The sequence below is a fragment of the Oryx dammah genome, unplaced genomic scaffold (assembly GCF_014754425.2).
Source record: "Oryx dammah isolate SB20612 unplaced genomic scaffold, SCBI_Odam_1.1 HiC_scaffold_11, whole genome shotgun sequence".
NCBI classification, from domain to species: Eukaryota; Metazoa; Chordata; class Mammalia; order Artiodactyla; family Bovidae; genus Oryx; species Oryx dammah.
In genome coordinates, this window is record NW_024070195.1 from 30,077,484 (window position 1) to 30,098,039 (window position 20,556).

A 20,556-nucleotide genomic window follows, 5' to 3' on the forward strand; every position below is an offset into this window, starting at 1 on the left:
AACTAGACTGAGCAGCTTCATCTCAGAGCTTTCTAATCCTGTTGGGTCTACACTCCATTGTTAGTAGGGAAACCCAATGTAAAAGAGTTCTTGTTTTGTTCAACAAATAATTATTTAATGCTCATTATGTACATGGTGCTAGAGGACAATGTGGAGATCAAGATTAACAGATTCATTTTTAACAGAGGAGACCAAACAATAATTTGCAAGATACGATATGATGGAATGATGGCTCATGCTGTGTGGTGGGGAAGAAAAATGAAACAGAGGAAGGAGAGAGACAGAATCTGTTGTTTTCAATCAGATTAGGGAAGACCTCTCTGTGAATGTGAGGTGTAGGTAGATGCTAAATCAGTGGCCCAGAACTCAAGCAAACGTTTAGAAGGAAAATATTCTAGGCAGAGTCAATAGCAAACTGAGTTTGAGCTAAGGGTCTGCTGGGCGGTGCTGCTGCTGCTGCTGCTGCTGCTAAGTCACTTCAGTCGTGTCCGACTCTGTGCGACCCCAGAGATGGCAGCCCACCAGGCTCTCCCGTCCCTGGGATTCTCCAGGCAAGAACACTGGAGTGGGTTGCCATGTCCTTCTCCAATGCATGAAAGTGAAGAGTGAAAGTGAAGTCCCTCAGTTGTGTCCAACTCTTAGCGACCCCATGGACTGCAGCCCACCAGGCTCCTCCATCCATGGGATTTCCCAGGCAAGAGTACTGGAGTGGGTCGCCATGGGTGGTGCTAAAGGCAGCCAAAAAAGGCAATTGACAGTGACTTGATGGAGTACAGTATGTCTGTTGTGTCTGGGATCCATCAGCAAAACAGATATGTTAGACTTCTGTCTAGAGTGGAGCCTTTAACAAACCTCTGGGATGTCATCTAGAACCTTTGGGATGTCAAAGCGTTTTTTTACATTTTATTTATTTGTTTGTGTGTGTGTTTGTTTCTGGCTGCACTGGGTCTTTGTTACTGTGTGCGGGCTTTTTCTAGTTGCAGAGCGTGGGGCTATTTTTTCTAGTTGCAGAGCGTGGGGGCTACTCTCTAATGGTGGTGCTCAGGCTTCTCATTGCCATGGCAGCTCTAGAGCTCAGGGGGCTCAGGAGTTGCCGCACACGGGCTTAGTTGCCCCGAGGCATGTAGAATCTTCCCAGACCAGGGAACGAACCCATGTCCCCAGTGTAAGCAGGCATATTTTCAACCACTGGATCACCAAGGAAGTCCACGCCAAAGGGATTTGATGAATGTTTTGGAAATGTCTCTCCCCAAACCCAGCTGCACATTAAAATCAGTGGAGGATTTTTTTGTTTTGTTTTGCTTTGCTTAATTTTAAATATCAATGTCCAGAGTTCCAACTCCCAAATAATCTGATTTAATTTATTTCGAGAAAGCTAAACCATTACAGTATATTTTTTTATCTCCCCAGGTGATTGTGATACATATTCATGATTGAGAGCCGTTGATATTTAAACAACAAATATTAGTTGTGTAGATGAAACAAATATGATCTCTAGGATATGTTTCTCAAGGTGCTTTATAATGAACATATTAAAGCAAGGAAAAAATTTAAAATACATAAACATTTTTTAAAAATAAACATTTTTAAGACTTATTGGAAGGAAAAAATGTATTGAGAGATATCCAGGGTTTCCCTGGTGGCTCAGTGGTAAAGAATCTGCCTGCTGATGAAGGAGACACAGGTTCAATCCCTGATCCAGGAAGATTCCACATGCCTCAGACCCACTACTGTGTTGCAACTCCTGAGCCTCTGCTCTTGAGGCCGTGCTCTGCAACAAGAAAGAGCACTGCAATGAGAAGCCCGTGCCCCACAACTGGAGAGTAGCTCCTGCTCACTGCAACTAGAGAAAGCTCACACAGCAGTGAAGACCCAGCACAGCCAAAAATGAATTAAGTAAATTAAATTAATTAATTAATTAAATTTAAAAATAGAGAGAGAGAGAGATCCAGAGGTTGGAAAAAAATGGTCTGAGTTGATCAGAGAAAACTAACCCATGTAAGAAAACACTTCCTGGTGAATTACTCTAAGAGATACGCAGAGCAGGTGGTTTATACAATCCTAGAGCAGACCTGCACGGTTGAAAGCGTTGTCAATGGACCCGGCCAATTATGCGTGCTGTGTGCGCTCAGTCGCTTCAGTCATGTCTAACTCTGTGGGACCCTTTGGACCGTTGCCAGCCAGCTTCCTCTGTCCATGGGATTCTCCAGGCAAAAGTACTGGAATGGATTGCCATGCCCTTCTCTGGGGGATCTTCCCTACCCAGGACTGAACCTGCATCTCCTGCATTTCAGGCAGATTCTTTACCCACTGAACTACCTGGGAAGCCCCAGACTAGTCTAATTCAACTGTAAGCGTCTGTCCGCTACGAGTGAAGGATGTGGCTGAACTGGCAGGTTTCACTCAAGCATCACTAGGGGGCAGCATGGTGAGCTGAGCGGGAGCGCGATTATTCATGTTGCGACACCGCCATCGTGTGTCCAAATGGAAAATGGCACTCATTTTGCAGCCTCGCCAATCACCCCCAGGCGCATCTTTACTTATTTTCACAGAAAGGGGCCGGGTCTGTCATGCTCCTCTTAGAATGCATGTGTATTTCCCAAAGAACTGACGATATTTCAGCCTGTCCATGCTGAGAAAAGTCTTCCCAAATAACCAAGATCATCCAAACTCAGTAAGAGGGCAGCACATCCACTGCTGGGTGATAAATAGTGACTCAGTGGATCAAAACTTACCACTGAGCCATGTTTTTAGAGATAGGCAGTAGCAGAAAAATCTACTTACGAAGAGAGCAACAAATACCAGGAAATATTTTTTAAAGGATGCTTAGATGGGAAACTGCTAAAATATTTCTGGTGGAAAGACAAGTTGATGTGTGCTATTCAAACTCAGTTTCCCCAATTCTAGTAACTTAAGACCACATGCTACGTAGCAGAAAATAGGGATCCGAAGACATATTTGTGTGTATCTAGGCAACACTGGGATTGTATAGATGAACCCAAAAGGAGGTGACTTACCCCCAAATCATTCATATTTGTAAAAATAAATTACAGTTAAAGACAAATTGTCTTCCAGTTCCTCCTTGCTGGGTAATCAGAGAGGCCAAAAAAGCAAGAAATAAACCAGGGGTTCAAAATTTTGGCTGCACAACAAATTTACCTGGAAGCTTTAATTTTCTAATCCTAAATAACCTGATGTCAGAGTAACATTCTCAACCAATTAAATCAAAATTTCTGGGTATGAAACTCAGCCATAAGCTGTTGTTCTTGTTTTAAGTTCCCCAGGTGATATTTTTGTGCAGCCAAATTCAAGTGCTATTGAACTAAAACTTTCCTATTCTTACACTCAGTCCCTAAGCCACACTTAAGTATGTCATTACGAGGGCAGCACTCCCTCCTTCCTAGACCTAGACTCACCTCTCAGACTCATCTTTTAGCCGAAGACCTTACTCCCTTGATGCTTAACAGATTTCCATAAGAGTGAGAGGGATGTGACAGAGCTCAAAATAGTGATCTACAGCCTGTCTGTAAGCTTGTTTTTGGAATCATTTAGCCCCGTACAGTATGAGGTATCTGAAGCATCATGTATCATTTCAAATTGTATCCTCAGCATGGAACATGCCTGGCACACTGAAAAGACTCGATACACCCTAAATGGTCAATCTCTATAGCCAGACACCACTCCGCTGACTTACCACAGATTCTGCAAAGATGACTTGTGAAAAGACAAGCAAAAGAAGCTGAGGGTAGGGTGATCTGTGAGCCAGTGAGGACTTTATAACTGGCCATTGAAACCCTCAAAGGAGAAATGGCACGGTAGTGTTACCTGAAATCCCCAGATCACAGACTGCTAAATTGACAGTCATGATTTCCGCAGGTCTCAGCTTCTTTTTTCGTCTAGAAGACATATAAAGGACATACCCATTTCCAAACGTGGACAGAATCCCTACAAGGAAAAATAGAAATTTCCATCATTAAGACTAGGATTTAGAGCGCCCTCGGATATGAAACACTTCTCAATTTCAAAAACGGACACCATTGATTTAAGAGGGTAGTGAGAGGACTCTAAATAAAAATCTAAGTTAAGAAGATGAAATAAAAAGCATGAGGTGTAAGTGACAGGCAAGGGATGGGTTGCCTCCAAAAAGGATAGGAGTCAGGGGTTATTAAACTGCACTTACCCAGAAAAAGGAACCACTGATTTCCCAGTGAAGCTCAGGAGGGTGAGGGAATCCCCATGGTCAGTACTTGTACTAGCCACCAGGATGGAGCATCTCCTTAGCCATCTTTAGAGTACTGGCTTTATAGAAAAAAACTCCTTCCCTCTGATGAGAAGGGTGAACCCCTTGGCTATCAGTAAATTCTGAAGACGAAGTGACCCAAACAAACTGAGGTGCTTTCACTCTCCTTGTGGACTCCTGAGGGGGAACTGGCATTCAGGAGTGGCAGAGGCCAGATTAGGTTGGCATGGCCCCCTGCAAGGACAGGGTTCCTCTCCTGGAGACATATCCAGGGCTTTTTGCATCCTGCGGACATGGACGTTGGGTGTCTGCCACTGCTACTGGACTAGGCATGGAGGGGAAGTGGGTGACAGTTGGTAACACGGGCTCTCCCCCTCCCACCAAAGGGAGAGAAGGTGGCCGTCAACCCACCAACCTACCAACAATGGTATCAACGTGTTCCCACTTTCTCATATCCTTTTATTAATGACTGATCAGCTTTGGCATTACAATAACTGTTCAAAAGCTCTTGCAAACCCAGTTTAAATCCAAAAAGACCCAATCCCTACTGACTTTAGTGAAGAAAAGAATACACCTACTTCCATAGCTTAACATGTAGAGTAGATTTCTTCAGGAATTCTTGCTTCATAGCTGTGTATAAATGAGAATCTGGTACAGCTGCCTTTAGTAGTAAGGAATAAGGAGAGTATTAACAGGAGAAACCCAGATTTTTCTATCTTAACTTCTACTTCTCCACCACAATTCATTTGAGGGGCAGCCGTGTGTTTCACAGCTGGGTGTTTCAGCTGATGGTATGAAAACAGCAGGCACTAACTGCATTGTGCTCTTAGGAAATTGTGAATTCCAGGCGTCAGAGCGGCCTTGTGGGCCATTACAACCTCTTTAGCTTTCTTAAGACAGAAGAGGCAAAAAACAGAAGAGACTGTGGAGATTCCAGAGCAAACCAACTGAAATGAAACCCAGGTCTCATTAAAGGGAACCAGCTAGCAAGGCACACTGGGAAATTAAAAAGTGACAACATGGCTGGAAAAATTATAAACACGTGGCTTCTACTTCGTATCCAAAAAGATTAAAAGCAGTAACTATGCATACGCATTTGATACACAAAGATCATTTAAACATCCTTTGTCTTTTTCTTCTCTTTTGAGAATACTGAATTTCTTACTTTTCCTTTCTTAAATTATTTTTACTCCTGATTCATAAGGCTTCACCCAGTGCCCAAAGCTTATCAAAAAATAGTCAACTCTCTATGAGCTACATATAAATTATTAATAGGGGAATATTAACAGAACACAAGCTTATTTTTAACGAGAGTTAAAGGAGAAGAAGATGAAGAAGGTAAAAGCTAAAGCAAGGGGGACTTTTTTGATGATGGCAATCCTGACGCTTTCTATGAATACAAAAATATTAGATTTTGTGTATAGACCCTTGATGAACTGTTTCCAGGAAAAGAGCAGAGGATGGAAATGGGTCTCTTGTTTATTTCTCCTCTATTCCAAACTCACATTATTTTTTCATCTTCCAGTTTTCCTTAAGACTTTGAGTATTTCACAAGAATGTCACTCCACTGGTTCCTTAAAAGAATCCGGGCACATCCTTACACCTGTCCTAGAAGTGGGGGAATCAGGCACAGAACCAAGCCCAAAACTGGGTCAAGGATGAGTCCAGCCTCCCCTTCCCTCCAGCTGAATCTGGCTGCACCCTGAACAGAGACCTGGGAACATACGTTTGGTCCCACCTTCGACTCGCTGAGTCATCTGAGGCTCCCTTTGTTGCTGGATTCTTTGGGGACCTCTTTTCCTGGCGCCTCCTCAGCACTCCCACTTGAATATTACAGCAGATTTTCCTTCAGACCCCTAATCACAAGGATCTCTATTTTGTGTCATCTGGAGAAATCTGTCAGGTTACAGGTGCTACTTTGTAATTCATTTCTCACAACTGGTTGAGACAAATTCTATTTATAAGATGTCTATTTTTCTGTCTTTTCTGATCACTGAAGGTACTTACGTTGAATAAAAATGCAATGTGGATTTTACTACCAGATAGTCTCTGCGTGGGCAGAGCAGTTTGCCCATTACACTCACAGCTGTGTTTCTAGCAACATAAACAGTGGCAAAGAATGGGCACTTTGCCCATACAGTTGTGTTTGAAAGGATGTGGAGGTCCATTTATAAGAAACAGAATTTAAGTCAGTATAAAAATAACTAATAACAAAACCAAGGACTCAGGAAAACCCTTTGCAGTAGAATTTCTAATTCAATTTCATTAATTCCTTTTCCTCAAGCACTGACCATAGAGGGGTCTCCAGACTTTTCTAATGAGTTTGGCTAATTTCAGGAGGTTAAATGAAAGTCTTAGCCAGTAATAAGTAGATGAGAAAGAGAGATGGAAGGAGGAAAGAAGGGAGAAGGAGAGAAAGAAAGAAATCGAGAAAGCTTGACCCAACATGTGAAACGATTAAAGGCAGACATACCTAAAGATGTAACCCACCTGCACGCTGGTTACTCAAATTTAAAACAATGATTTTAAATGTAAGAAAAATATTACGGTTAAATCGAATTACCTAGACTGGTGCTGTCCAATAGAAATATAATGGAAACCAGAAATATGAGTCACATACATATTTAATTTTTTTCTGGTAGTCATATCTAGCAAAATAAAAATATTACTATTTATTTTGAAAATATATTTATTTAACCTAATGGGTTAGCTATGTGTGCTATGCTAAGTCGCTTCAGTTGTGCTCAACTCTGTATGACCCTACAGATTGTGGCCTGCCAGGCTCCTCTGTCGATGGGATTTTCCAGGCCAAAATACTGGATTGCCATGCCCTCCTCCAGGGGATCTTCCCAAACCAGGGATCGAACCGGCGTCTCTTGGTCTCCTGCACTGAAAGGCAGGTTCTTTACCACTATCACCACCTGTAGCCGATTGTTTAAAATTATTAATGAGCTATTTTATATTATTTTTTCTGGTCCTGTGTTTTCAGTATCTGATTTCTATTTACACTACACACATCTCAATTTGGAGAAGTCAGAAGTACTGAGGAGCCACTCTCGGCCACCACGCTGGATGCCAAAGCCAGTAAGAAGACACACCACGTTGTGGATCAGGCACAAAAACTTTAGACCCTGGACTGACTTCCACTTATTATTCAGACATTTTTTCAACTCTCACCAAAATCACTTGGTGATGCTATCATGGCCAGACTTGACTTTAGGTGAAGCAAACTCCGTGTGATCCTCCTGACGGTAGCATGGGGACAGAGTTTCCTCCGTTGCAAAAAAACAGAGGCTAAACTAGAGGCATTCTAAGGTCCATTTTGAGCCTATACTCTTATCATCATATCAAGAACACTTTTCAAAAAGTAAAAGCACTCTATTTTAAATAAGATCTCCTTATCATTAATTTTATTATTTGGTAGACAAACCTACTACCAAAGCAATCAAAATGAAATAGTCTCAAGATAAAGTATTTTGCTGTAAAGCTTCTTGGATTATCGAGGGAATATTTATCCCTAATAATAAAGATAATGGAGTCATTTCTATGAAACATATAAATATGGCCAGATGCCACCCGTTTTTCCTGCTTCCTCCCACTCTCCGTCACAAAATATTCACTTAAGTGTTTGCATCTTTGTGCAAAGTCAACATAGCAGCCTGTGAATTTTCTAGATGCAGCCTTTGCACGGAGAAACAAAACAAGGAAACTTACCAATGATTGTTAAGTAAAAGCCAGCCACTAAATCCGCTTCCCAGGAAAGCTTGGAAGCAAAGGGATCCCCATCGCGAAGATAAGGCGGCCGGCGCTCGTCCGGGGGTGGGGCCGTGTGGTTCAAAGCCATGCTCTCCTCCAGCGTAGCGGTCTGAAAGGCAGACGCGCGCAGGTCACAACAGCCCAGAAGAAGCCCGCCGGACCCATCTCACGGCAGTGCCCCCAGCTTTAAAATGAAAATCAAGTTCGCAGGGTCATGCTTGAGTCTCTAATAAGTGGTGAACACTTGAGCGTTTTTCTTCCAGTATCCACATTTGTCAATATTCAATTCTCCAGTGTGTAGGTTATCCGAGTGTATGTTATTTCTTTCCCACAGCCACCCAGTTTGTGCCACTTCACACCCTCCTTGGGTGAATAAGAGGCTGAAGGCCAAATCTCATCCATTTGACTGCTTCTGGCAATTTTTTTTTTAACTTTTAAACTTTTTACTTTAGAGTATAGCCAATTAATAATGTAGTGATAGTTTCAGGTGGAGAGCAAAAGGACCCAGCCAAACATAAAGTGTCCATTCTCCTTGAAACTACCTTCCCATCCAGGCTGCCACATAAGGTTGCTTCTCACAGTTTTTGTAAAGGTCTGAGCCAAGAAAAGATGTTGTATGGATACACACACACACATATATGAGATATTTAATCAATATTTAGTAAAATACTATCAATATATAAAATATTTTAATTTGGCAGAGTACAGTGGGTTTTTATTTATCCAAATTGCCCAGAGGAGCATCTCTGTCAGTTATATGTTCAGTGAGCTTCAGAATTTTTCTAAAAGAAACAATAGTCATTGATTATTAGAGCATTGAATACAAAGAGACATAGAATCTTCACTAAATGAAGTTAAGAACTAAAAGATTGTCAGGAAAGGAACAGAAAAAAAATATTTTACAAAGTAATAAAATTTAAAGCTGAGTTATTTAAAAACAAAATATCTTTCAACATTAGACCGTTTAGAAATGAGTTCTATTTTGGTTGTAATTGGTGCAGTGATAAAGAATCAGCCTGCCAGTGCAGGAGACACGGGTTCAATCCCTGGGTCGGGAAGATGCCCTGGAGAAGGAAATGGCAATGCACTTCAGTATTTTTGCCTGGAAAATCCCATGGACAGAGGAGCCTGGCAGGCTACAGTCCATGGGGTCACAAAGAGTCAGACATGACTGAGTAATTAAACAGCAACAACACTAGGCTCATCCACAGGCAGATTTGAGTTTCAAGTTTCTTAAAGCAGAAAGCAACTCCATTATTGCCCACCCCTACCCCTTCCAATCCATTCTCTAAATCCACTGTTTGCTATAGAAATACCATATAACAGTGCAAATGCTTCTGTGAAAAGTCTGATATTTCAGGGAAGATGCCAAGAGTTGCAAAAGAAACCTCCTATCTAAAAGTGAAGAATAAAATAAATGACTGCTCAAGACACCTCCCCCCCTAGATTTATGATTCTATGCAAAGATTTAAAAAAAAAAAAAACCTCTTGGAGTAAATTATATGTCATTAATCACATTATTCGTATTCAGATATTCCTTTGAGCAATAAAATATACTCTGGAACCCTCACATTTGCTACTTAATGGTCTTTTGCCCATGAATAATGCTTCTTAAGACTGTTCTCATAACAGCTTACTATAGAAAAGTCTAAAAACATCCCCACTCCTTATCACCTGTAAAAGTTTCCAATATTTTTTGAGTTACTAGCATTGACCTTTATGATTTCACAGTAAAAATTAAGAGGTAACTTGAGATGGAGCCAGACCCAAGTTCTCCTGTCTAAACTGAAAGAATTTACAAATGACTATTTAGCAGATATGGAAAACAGAATGGCAAATCGTCACCTACTAAGAGGAAGTAAACACCATCAATCAGTATCAAGGATGATGATTTAATTCTATCCAACTTTATCCAGTCTTAGAATTATCTTCAAAGAATGTTAGGCCACAGATTTCTCTCTGACCTGCTAAATTGTCACTGTTTAAGGCAGGAGGTAGCATGGACATTGTAGATAGCTACTTATACATAGGATCTGAAAGTGTTCTTCCCCAAATGGGCATCCCTACTGGGCTGCTCGGGCTTCTGAAAAGTTTATGTGTGTTTTTTTTTTTTTTTGCCTGAAGGCTTTATCAACCTCACATTTATTTATAAGTATATACCATCCAAGGGGCTTCCCAGATGACACAATAGTAAAGAATCCACCTGCCAATGCAGGAGGCTCAAGAGACACAGGTTCAATCCTTGGGTTGGGAAGATCCTCTGGAGAAGGAAATGGCAACCCACTCCAGTATTCTTGCCTGGCAAATTCCATGGACAGAGGAGTCTGGTGGGCTACAATCCTTGGGGTCCCAAAAAGTTGGACATGACTGAGCACGCATGCATGCACAAATATTATCTGAGAAAATAAGATGTGACTCTGTCAGCATCCATGAAATCTTTAACGTCAAGGAGTTTATGAAATGGGTTACTTGGTACCCCGTAGCAGCCAGTGGAGCTGAAAATAAGGTAACATCAATTATGGCGCAAAGGAGGAGGATGGAAACATGGTGACACGTGGTGATGCTTGAAAGAACACGGAAGGCCATTAAGTACCCAGAAAGTGAACAAAGAAGCACCCAAGAGTTAGGGAAAGGACGTCAAAGCAAGAAGAGCAGCAAGAATTGACAATATTCAACTTCTAGAGGTCACATTTCTTCGCATGAAGCCTGATATAATGTAAGCAAGGAAGCACAGATTTTGAAATCCTGTAAGTCCAATGGAAGGCTTATCTAGGTCACTGTCAACTGGGTGTTGGCCCATTTTTACTACTGTCTTCAAAGGTTACCCACAATAGGCCTAGAAGACAAAAGATCTGTGGCTAAATTCAATTTAACCTCAATTCCAAAACTATGCTGAACCAAAGTGGTGAAAGCAGATGGACACGCTCCTCTTGTCCTTGATCTTAGAGGAAATTCTTTCAGTTTTTCGCTATTGAGGATAATGTTTGCCATGGGTTTTCCATATATGGCCTTTAAAGGCAATGGCACCCCACTCCAGTACTCTTGCTTGGAAAATCCCATGGACGGAGGAGCCTGGTGGGCTGCAGTCCATGGGGTCTCGAAGAGTCGGACACGACTGAGCGACTTCACCTTCACTTTTCACTTTCATGCGCTGGAGAAGGAAATGGCAACCCACTCCAGTGTTCTTGCCTGGAGAATCCCAGGGACGGGGGAGCCAGGTGGGCTGCCGTCTATGGGGCTGCACAGAGTCGGACATGACTGAAGTGGTTTAGCAGCAGCAGCAGTAGCAGCAGATTCCCTCTAGCCCACTTTCTAGAGAGTTCTTATCATGAATAAGTGTCGAATTTTGTCAAAAACTTTTAAAAGAATTCCTATAGATGAAAAAAATACACACACACACACACACATTGATTCCAGAAATGTGTGCCCCTCACTAGGCTGGAGTTTTCCAGTAAGAGGCCAAAAACTAGAGATCAAATTTCCTTGTAGCTCAGCCCCAGTGACCAGCCAGCCTGGGCCCCTCATTGTAAGCAGGGAGACCACTACTAAAGATGCGGGGGTGGAATTTTCTTTGCCTGCTTTGTTCTCACCTCTCTGCTGCCCTCTTCAATCTCAGGCTCTGCCTTTCCCACTGGAAACCCACAGTGCCTTATGCCATCACCCCCACCCTATCCTTTCCTGTCAAATTCTTCTCTAAAAAATTGGAGTTGATGCATGTGGTTGACATAGGAGAGTGTTCACAATATATTTGGTGGGGAAGAAAAAAAACTATCAAAGACTTATGAAAATTCGTGTCCCACTCTTTGCGACCCCATGGACTGTAGCTTACCAGACTCCTCTGTCCATGGGATTTTCCTGGCAATAGTACTGGAGTGGATTGCCATTTCCTTCTCCAAGGGATCTTCCCAACCCAGGGATCGAACCCAGGTCGTAGACAGACGCTTTACCATCTGAGCCACCAGGGAAGTCAGAGAAAAAATAGAAAGATATATATCGAGGGGTTTTATTTTTTTATTACGAATTGTGGTAGTATTGTTACTACGCATAGTGATATTAGGAATTTTTCCTCTACTTTTTATTTGAGATCACTTGATGATATATTCATTTTCTAATTATGTAGCAGGGATATGTTACTTTTATAATATGTATTATCTATATTTTAATATGAGTTGTTACAGATTATTTGTGAAAATTTTACACCCATTCATTCATATAAACATTTACAAACTACAGTCTGTATGGTAGGCCTCTACTGAGTTCATGAGTCCCTTCCCTTGGGACTTTGTCATTAAGGGGGGGCCTCGCTGGAGCTGAGTTAGATTTTTCTGCAAAAGACTCTACTCATAGCCCTGAAATCTCACCACACATGGGGAGCAACTCACATCTCTACCCCTGATCTGTGCCTAGCACTGGCCTGAATGTGTGTCAGCCACAGGTCTGAGACCCAGGAGACACCTTGGGAATTTTCTCTCCATTTCTTGAGTCTCTTCTTGCTCACTGAGTGTTCTGCAGATTTAATAAGCTTAAACTATGCTCTTCATAGCGATTTTTTTTTTCTGTGTCAGCAGCTGCAGAAGCTTGATGTGCATCAGGCAGTAATAATACTCATCCTAATATGTTGTAAACCACATCTGTACCCTAGTAAAGCAATTTGGATGATTCTGGCATCCTTGTATTAAGGATATGGTATTTTTGGTTTTTATATGCATAAAGAAGGACCCTGCAAGAGCTTCAACAAAGTGGCAATCAAGAAAAAATAATAATAATAACGTGGGAGCTCAAATAACCCCAATCCAGGTCTCCGGAGAGGTAACCTTTATAAGTTAGTTAAGTGTTAATGAGATCCTTGCCTTCTCTACAGGAGAAATATTCACAGCCACAAAGAAAACTAGTGATCAGCTGATGTTGGCTGTCAAACAGAAATGCACATAACACCCTTTAGACTTTCCTGTCGTGGTTCAATATGATGCTAGAGAAGAAAATAGTCATTTTTTTGACCCACTTAAGACAAGAAGCATAAGGAAGACAGGGATAGAGGAAAAGAGAGGAAGTGAAGGCAGGAAAAGGAAGCAAAGAATATTTTCTGCTGCAGAACCAAACTAGCAAGAGAGCAATCAATTCAACTCAATAGCTCCTAAGCCATGTAAAAAGGGGGCTGAGTTGTCTGTTGAGATTAATAACCTTCGAGTCAATTTATTCCAAGCAGTTCAGCTTGAAGCAAATTGACAAATCTAAGGCAATGGGAAGACTGTAAGCCATAGAAGTCTGCTTTAATACTGTCTTAAATCATTTGTCTTAACTTTTTGTGTGTCAGCTGTCACATAATTCCCAATTTAACTCTCTCTCCACTTCTGAACTTCTAAGTAATGAGTTTGAAATTAATTTATCCCACATTCTCTCCAAACCACTTTTCCCAGGCAAAAGGCAGTACAAATTTCATGTAAGAATGACTATTTTAATTCCCAGCTCTCAGTACTTCTCGTTCTCAGGACAAGAGTCCCCACCTACTCAATACAAGTACCAGACAACATTGTCCAACTCTGGCGTGAGGCACATTTGCCCCTTCCTTTGCCTGGGGTGCTCCTGTCCTCTCTTTCTTAGGATCTTTCCTAAGGAAGCAATCAAATAGCCCAGACCTCTGCAGATTATCAAGTTAGGCATTGTCTCAAGAGCATACAGGAAAATGTAAGCCCCAGAGGGGACGCTAGAACCTCAGGACCCCTACTGGCATCATGACCGAACACCAGATCCACAAACCTTCTCAAGTGGGGAATACTTTTGTCCGTACCCTCACAGTGAACATTTTAGTTCCTCCCCCCAGCTCTTAAACTCTCGGATAAAAAGAAACTTGGGCAAAATAAAATGACTTTGGAAAAGGGATACAAAATCCCTGCTTCCTTTCCAGATTCATGTCCTGCAGGCTCTGAGCTCATCCAACTCCCCACATCTGATCGTGTAGCTGAGATTCCTATTGACAAGGTTGCCATCAGGAATAGTAATGAGCAACAAGAAGCACATGCAGAATCTTCAGCAAATGAATCTATTCATATTCCTTTGAGAAGAAATCAGCCATACCACATGAGGGTTAAAGAAAAATGGGAGGAACAAACCGGCTAGACACACAGTTACTTTGACAGGAAACTTGGAGGGCTTCAGATAGATCCGAAACTGTAATTTTACTGCAATCTCTCATTGTTCTACTGTTCTTCCTTGTTGCATTCCTGACCCAGTATTCTGTTTCTGCAATGCCCTTTAAGCATAAGTTGATAAGCATTAGTTGATAGATTTCACCCTAAACTCAACAAGAGGGGGGGAAAAAATCCAGTTCGCTTCATCAATTACACAGTGGCATTCAGCATAGAGTCAGACAGAACAGCTCTAACTTGGTCCCAGTTCTTAAAACCCCAAAGAGGAGGGAGAGACATCCCCTATAAGTGAATTAAGAACCGCAGTCTCTGTGTCAGCCTCGGCCATCCTTATCATTCCCTTTAACTAACCATTCAGCTCAAATGTCCTATTTTCCCGACAATCATCTTAGAATTTTTTGTTTCTTCAGATTTTTTCCCCCTTGTTAAAACTCACCAATTTAAGGGCCTGCCAAAAAGAAATGTCTTTCCCTGGGCTTCTCGGGCTGGGTTTGCTCAGATCTTGCAATGTCTTCCTATTGGTTCTTTCCAAAACACTAGTTACTCTGCCCTTCAGCTGATTTTAAACAGTATCAAGTGAAAGGTACTCATTTTCTAGACTTTCCTGCTCTCTCCACCCATCTGCTGAAAGGACCAATCATATCTTTGGAAAAAATAATCTCATTTTATTGAATTATTGAGAAGAGATGTAATTTTTGGAAGCTTAACTTATTGGTGATTAAAAACCCAGCAGTAGCTACTGGGCCCAGATATTGATCAGAAACTAGAATAATGCTATTTGCTGACTGTACTTTAAAACACCATATGCTTGCTTTTTTATTTCCAGATTTTAAAATCTCAGATTACTATTTAGGACCAAGAATTAAATCCTAGAGCTTTTTATTAATTGTCTTCTTAGCTTTTTAAAAACATCAAAGCACACTCTCTTCAATTACCTAACATAACTTCCTGAAGGAGAGCACAAAAATAGAAAAAAAGAAGCTCACATATAATTTTTAAAGCATAAACCTTAACGCTTTGTCCTGACCTGGTTTACGGCTCTAAAGTTTTACCAAAATTAAAATCAAGGTTTTTTGCTCTCTGGTATTAAGCATCTATGGGATCCTAGCATGGATCAGATGTTCTTCGCATAACTGGAATCGTGTTTAATGTTTCACCTGCCTTGTTCCGTTACAACTCCACGACAATAATTTTCTGTCATAAGAATACTGAGATTGGGGATTCCCTTATGGCTCAGCGGTAAAGAATTTGCCTGCCAATGCAGGAGGCACTGGTTCGATCCCTGGTCCAGGAAGTTCCCACATGCCTCGGAGCAACTAAGCCCGTGCGTGACAGCTGTTGAGGCTGTGCTCCAGAGCCCGGGAGTCACAGCTGCTGAAACCCACATGCCCTAAAGCCTGTGCTCTGCAACAAGAGATGCCACTGCAATGAGAAGCTCTCGCACCGAAACTAGAGAGGAGCCTCTGCTCGTGGCAACTAGAGAAAAGGCCACACAGCAATGAAGACCCAGCAGAGCCAAAAAATAAAATAAATGATAAATAAATTAAAAAGAAAGAATACTGAGATTTAGAGAAAGAGAAATTCAGCAGCTCCTGAGAAGTTATACTGCTTAACTCCTAGTAGAATCTCATTAAAAACTTGTGGACTAAATCAATGAACAAACATTTAACCCACACAGAACACTGTTTCAAATATGTTTTCATGAACAAAGGGGAGAAATTATATGTATAATAAAGGGGAAGAAAAGGGTATGTGTCAATAAACAGTCATTTCAGGCAAGTCTCCTAAAAAATAAGACTATTTCAAAGCAGTCCCAAAAAGAAATGTTTCCAGAATTTCCAATATAATCTCGATTTTAAATATTCTATCCTGTCAACACAATAATTGTGCTTTTTCAATCATGAGATCCCATTTTTTAAATTTCAGACTTATTGAGGTATAACTGACATACAAAATTATAAGATATTTTAAGTAAACATCATGGTGATTTAACATGGGTTATGAAAGGATTTCCTTCCATTGAGTTAAGTAACACATTCCTTGCTTTATGTATTTATTTCTGGTTTGTTTTTTGTTTGTTTGTTTTTTGGTGAGAACATTTAACTTACATTCTCTTAGTAAATTTCTATTATACAATACAATGTTAGATTTCAATTACAGTCACCATGTTATATGTTAGAGGTTCAGATCTTATTCATCTTATCACTAAATATTTCTACCTTTTTACCAACCTCTCTTTATTTCCACCAGCTTCCAGCCTTGGCAATCCCTTTTCTACTGTCCGTTTCTATCAGTTTGACCTTTTCTTTCTTGAATATTCCATATATAATGATATCATACAGTAGTTGTCTTTCTCTGGCTTATTTCACAAAGCAGAATGCCCTCAGTTCAGTTCAGTCACTCAGTCGTGTCTGACTCTTTGTGACCCCATGGACTGCAGCACGCCAGGCTTCCCTGTCCATCACCAACTCCTGGAGTTTACTCAGACTAATGTCCTTCGAGTCAATAATGCTATCTAACCATCTCATTCTCTGTTGTCCCCTTCTCCTTCTGCCTTCAATCTTTTCCAGCATCAGGATCTTCCAGTGTCAGTTCTTTGCACCAGGTGGCCAAAGTATTGGAGTTTCAGCTGCATCAGTCCTTCCAATGAATATTCAGGGCTAATTTCCTTTAGAATTGACTTGTTGGATCTCCTTGCAGTCCAAGGGACTTTCAAGAGTCTTCTCCAACACCACAGTTCAAAAGCATCAATTCTTCAGCACTCAGCTTTCTTGATAGTCCAATTCTCACATCCATACACGACTACTGGAAAAACCATAACTTTGACTAGATGGACCTTTGCTGACAAAGTAATGTCTCTGCTTTTCAGTATGTTGTCTAGGTTGGTCATAACTTTTCTTCCAAGGAGTAAGCGTCTTTTAATTTCATGGGTGCAGTCACAATCTGCAGTGATTTTGGAGCCCCCAAAAATAAAGCCTCTCACTGTTTCCATTGTTTCACTACCTATTTGCCATGAAGGGATGGGACTGGATGCCATGATCTTAGTTTTCTGAATGTTGAGTTTTAAGTCAACTTCTTTACTCTCCTCTTTCACTTTCATCAAGAGGCTCTTTAGTTCTTCTTCACTTTCTGCCATAAGGGTGGTGTCATCTGCATAGCTGAGGTTATTGATATTTCTCCCGGCAATCTTGATTCCAGCTTGTGCTTCTTCCAGCCCTGCATTTTGCCTGGTGTACTCTGAATATAAGTTAAATAAGCAGAGTGACAATATACAGCCTTGACGTACTCCTTTTCCAATTTGGAATCAGTCCATTGTTCCATGTCCAGTTCTAACTGCTTCTTCTTGACCTGCATACAGATTTCTCAGGAGGCAGGTCAGGTGGTCTGGTATTCCCATCTCTTTCAGAATTTTCCACAGTTTGTTGTGATCCACACAGTCAAAGGTTTTGGCATAGTCAATGCAGCAGAAGTAGATGTTTTTCTGGAACTCTCTTTCTTTTTTAATGATCCAATGGATGTTGCAATTTGATCTCTGGTTCCTCTGCCTTTTCTAAAACCAGCTTGAACATCTGGATGTTCAAGGTTCACGTATTGCTGAAGCCTGGCTTGGAGAATTTTGAGCATTACTTTACTAGCATGTGAGATGAGTGCAATTGTGCAGTAGTTTGAACATTCTTTGGCATTGCCCTTCTTTGGGATTGGAATGAAAATGGACCTTTTCCAGTCCTGTGGCCACTGCTGAGTTTTCCCAATTTGCTGGCATATTGAATGCAGAACTTTCACAGCATCATCTTTCAGGATTTGAAATAGCTCAGTTGGAATTCCATCACCTCCACTAGCTTTGTAGTGATGCTTCCCAAGGCCCACCTGACTTCACACTCCAGGATGCCTGGCTCTAGGTGGGTGATCACACCATCATGGTTATCTGTGTCATGAAGATCTTTTCTGTATAGTTCTTCTGTGTATTCTCACCAAGTCTTCTTAATATCTTCTTTTTCTGTTAGGTGCATACCATTTCTGTACTTTATTGTGCCCATCGTTGGTATCTATAATTTCCTTGAAGAGATCTCTAGACTTTACCATTCCATTGTTTTCCTCTATTTCTTTGCATTGATCACTGAGGAAGGCTTTTTTATCTCTCCTTGCTATTCTTTGGGAAGTCTGCATTCAGATGGATATATCTTTCCTTTTCTCCTTTGCCTTTAGCTTCTTTTCTTTCCTCAGCTATTTGTAAGGCCTCCTCAGACAACCATTTTGCCTTTTTGCATTTCTTTTTCTGGGGGATGGTCTTGATCACTGTGTCCTATACAATGTCATGAACCTCCACCCATGGTTCTTCAGACACTCTGTCAATCAGATCTAATCCCTTGAATCTGTTTGTCACTTCCACCGTATAATCATAAGGGATTTGATGTAGGTCATATCTGAATGGCCTAGTAGTTTTCCCTACTTTCTTCAATTTAAGTCTGAATTTGGCAATAAGGAGTTCATGATCTGAGCCACAGTCAGCGCCCAGTCTTGTTTCTGCTGACTGTATGGAGCTTCTCCATCTTTGGCTGCACAGAATATAATCAATCTGATTTCAATATTGACCATCTGGTGATGTCCATGTGTAAAGTCTTCTCTTGTGTTGTTGGAAGAGGGTGTTTGCTATGACCAGTGCATTCTCTTGGCAAAACTTTGTTAGCCTTTGCCCTACTTCATTTTGTACTCCAAGGCCAAACTTGCCTGTTACTCCAGGTATCTCTTGATTTCCTACTTTTGCATTCCAGTTCCCTATAATGAAAAAAACATCTTATTGGGATGTTGGTTCTAGAAGGTCTTGTATGTCCTCATAGAACTGTTCAACTTCAGTTTCTTCAGCATTACTGGTAGGGGCATAGACTTGGATTACTGTGATATTGAATGGTTTGCCTTGGAAACGAACAGAGATCACTCTGTCATTTTTGAGACTACACCCAAGAACTGTATTTCAGATTCTTTCATTGGCTATGAGGGCTACTCCATTTCTTCTAAGGGATTCTTGCCCACAGTGGTAGATATAATGGTCACCTGAGTTAAAATCACCCATTCCAGTCCATTTTAGTTCACTGATTCCTAAACTGTCAATGTTCACTCTTGCCATCCCCTGTTTGACCACTTCCAATTTACCTTGATTCGTGGAACTAACATTCCAGGTTCCTATGCAATATTGTTCTTTATAGCATCAGACTACTTCCATCACCAGTCACATCCACAACGGGGTGATGTTTTTGCTTTGGCTCCATCTCTTTATTCTTTCTGGAGTTGTTTCTCCACTCTTCTCCAGTAGCATATTGGGCACCTACCAACCTGAGTTCATTTTTCAGTGTCCTATCTTTTTGCCTTTTCATACTGTTCATGGGGTTCTCAAGATAAGAATAATGAAGTGGTTTACCATTCCCTTCTCCAGTGGATCACGTTTTGTCAGAACTCTCCACCATGGCCCTCCCGTCTTGGGTGACCCTACACAGCATGGCTCATAGTTTCATTGAGTTAAACAGGCTGTGGTCCATGTGATCAGTTTAACTAGTTTTCTGTGATTGTGGTTTTCATTCTATCTGCCCTCTGAGGGATAAGGATAAGAGGCTTATGGGAGCTTCCTGATGGGAGAGACTGAGAGTGGGGGAAACTGGGTCTTGTTCTGATGGGCAGGGCCATGCTCACTAAATCTTTAATCCATTTTCTGTTGATGGATGGAGCTGTGTTCCCTCCCTGTTTACCCAGGCCAAACTATGGTGGAGGTGCTGAAGATAATGGCAACCTCCTCCAGAAGGTCCCCTGCACACACTGCTGTACTCAGTGCCCATTACCCTGCAGCAGGCCACCACCAACCCACACCGCTGTTGGAGACTCCTGGACACTCATAGACAAGTTTGGGTCAGTCTCTTGTGGGATCACTGCTCCTTTGTCCTGGGTCCTGGTGCACACACGGTTTTGTTTGTGTCCTCCAAGAGTCTGTTTCCCCAGTCCTGTGTAAGTTTTGGCAGCTCTATAGTGGGGTTAACGACGACATCCTCCAAGAGGTCTTAGGCCACACGCAGAACTGCTTCACCCAGAGCTCCTGCCCCTGAGTCAGGCCACTGTTGACCTGGACCTCCGCGGGAGACACTCAAACACTCAAAGGCAGGTCTGACTCAGTCTCTGTGGGGTCTCCTGGTGCACACAAGGTTTTGTTTGAGCCCTCCGAGCATCTCTGTGGGTATGGGGTTTGATTCTAGGCATGATTTCTCCCCTCCTACCATTTTGCTGGGGCTTCTCCTTTGCCCTTGGACATGGGATATCTCTTTTTGGTGGGATCCAACATTCTCCTGTCAGTGGTTGTTCAGAGGCAAGTTGGAGTTCTCACAGGAGAAGATGAGTGCACGCCCTTCTACTCTGCCACCTTGTCAACTC

General features: G+C 41.7%; 1 protein-coding gene across 1 annotated transcript in view; it reads right to left on the reverse strand.

Moving 5' to 3' along the window:
* The window catches only part of OPN5 (opsin 5), a 31,321-nt gene extending 23,237 nt beyond the window's left edge, over positions 1-8,084 (reverse strand). Inside the window, exons 1-2 of the mRNA XM_040249499.1 lie at positions 7,955-8,084; positions 3,826-3,945 (exon numbers count right to left, since the gene is read on the reverse strand). Of these exons, the coding sequence (XP_040105433.1) occupies positions 3,826-3,945; positions 7,955-8,084 (250 nt within the window). The remainder of the gene's footprint in view (positions 1-3,825; positions 3,946-7,954) is intronic.
* Positions 8,085-20,556: the final 12,472 nt, after the last annotated feature.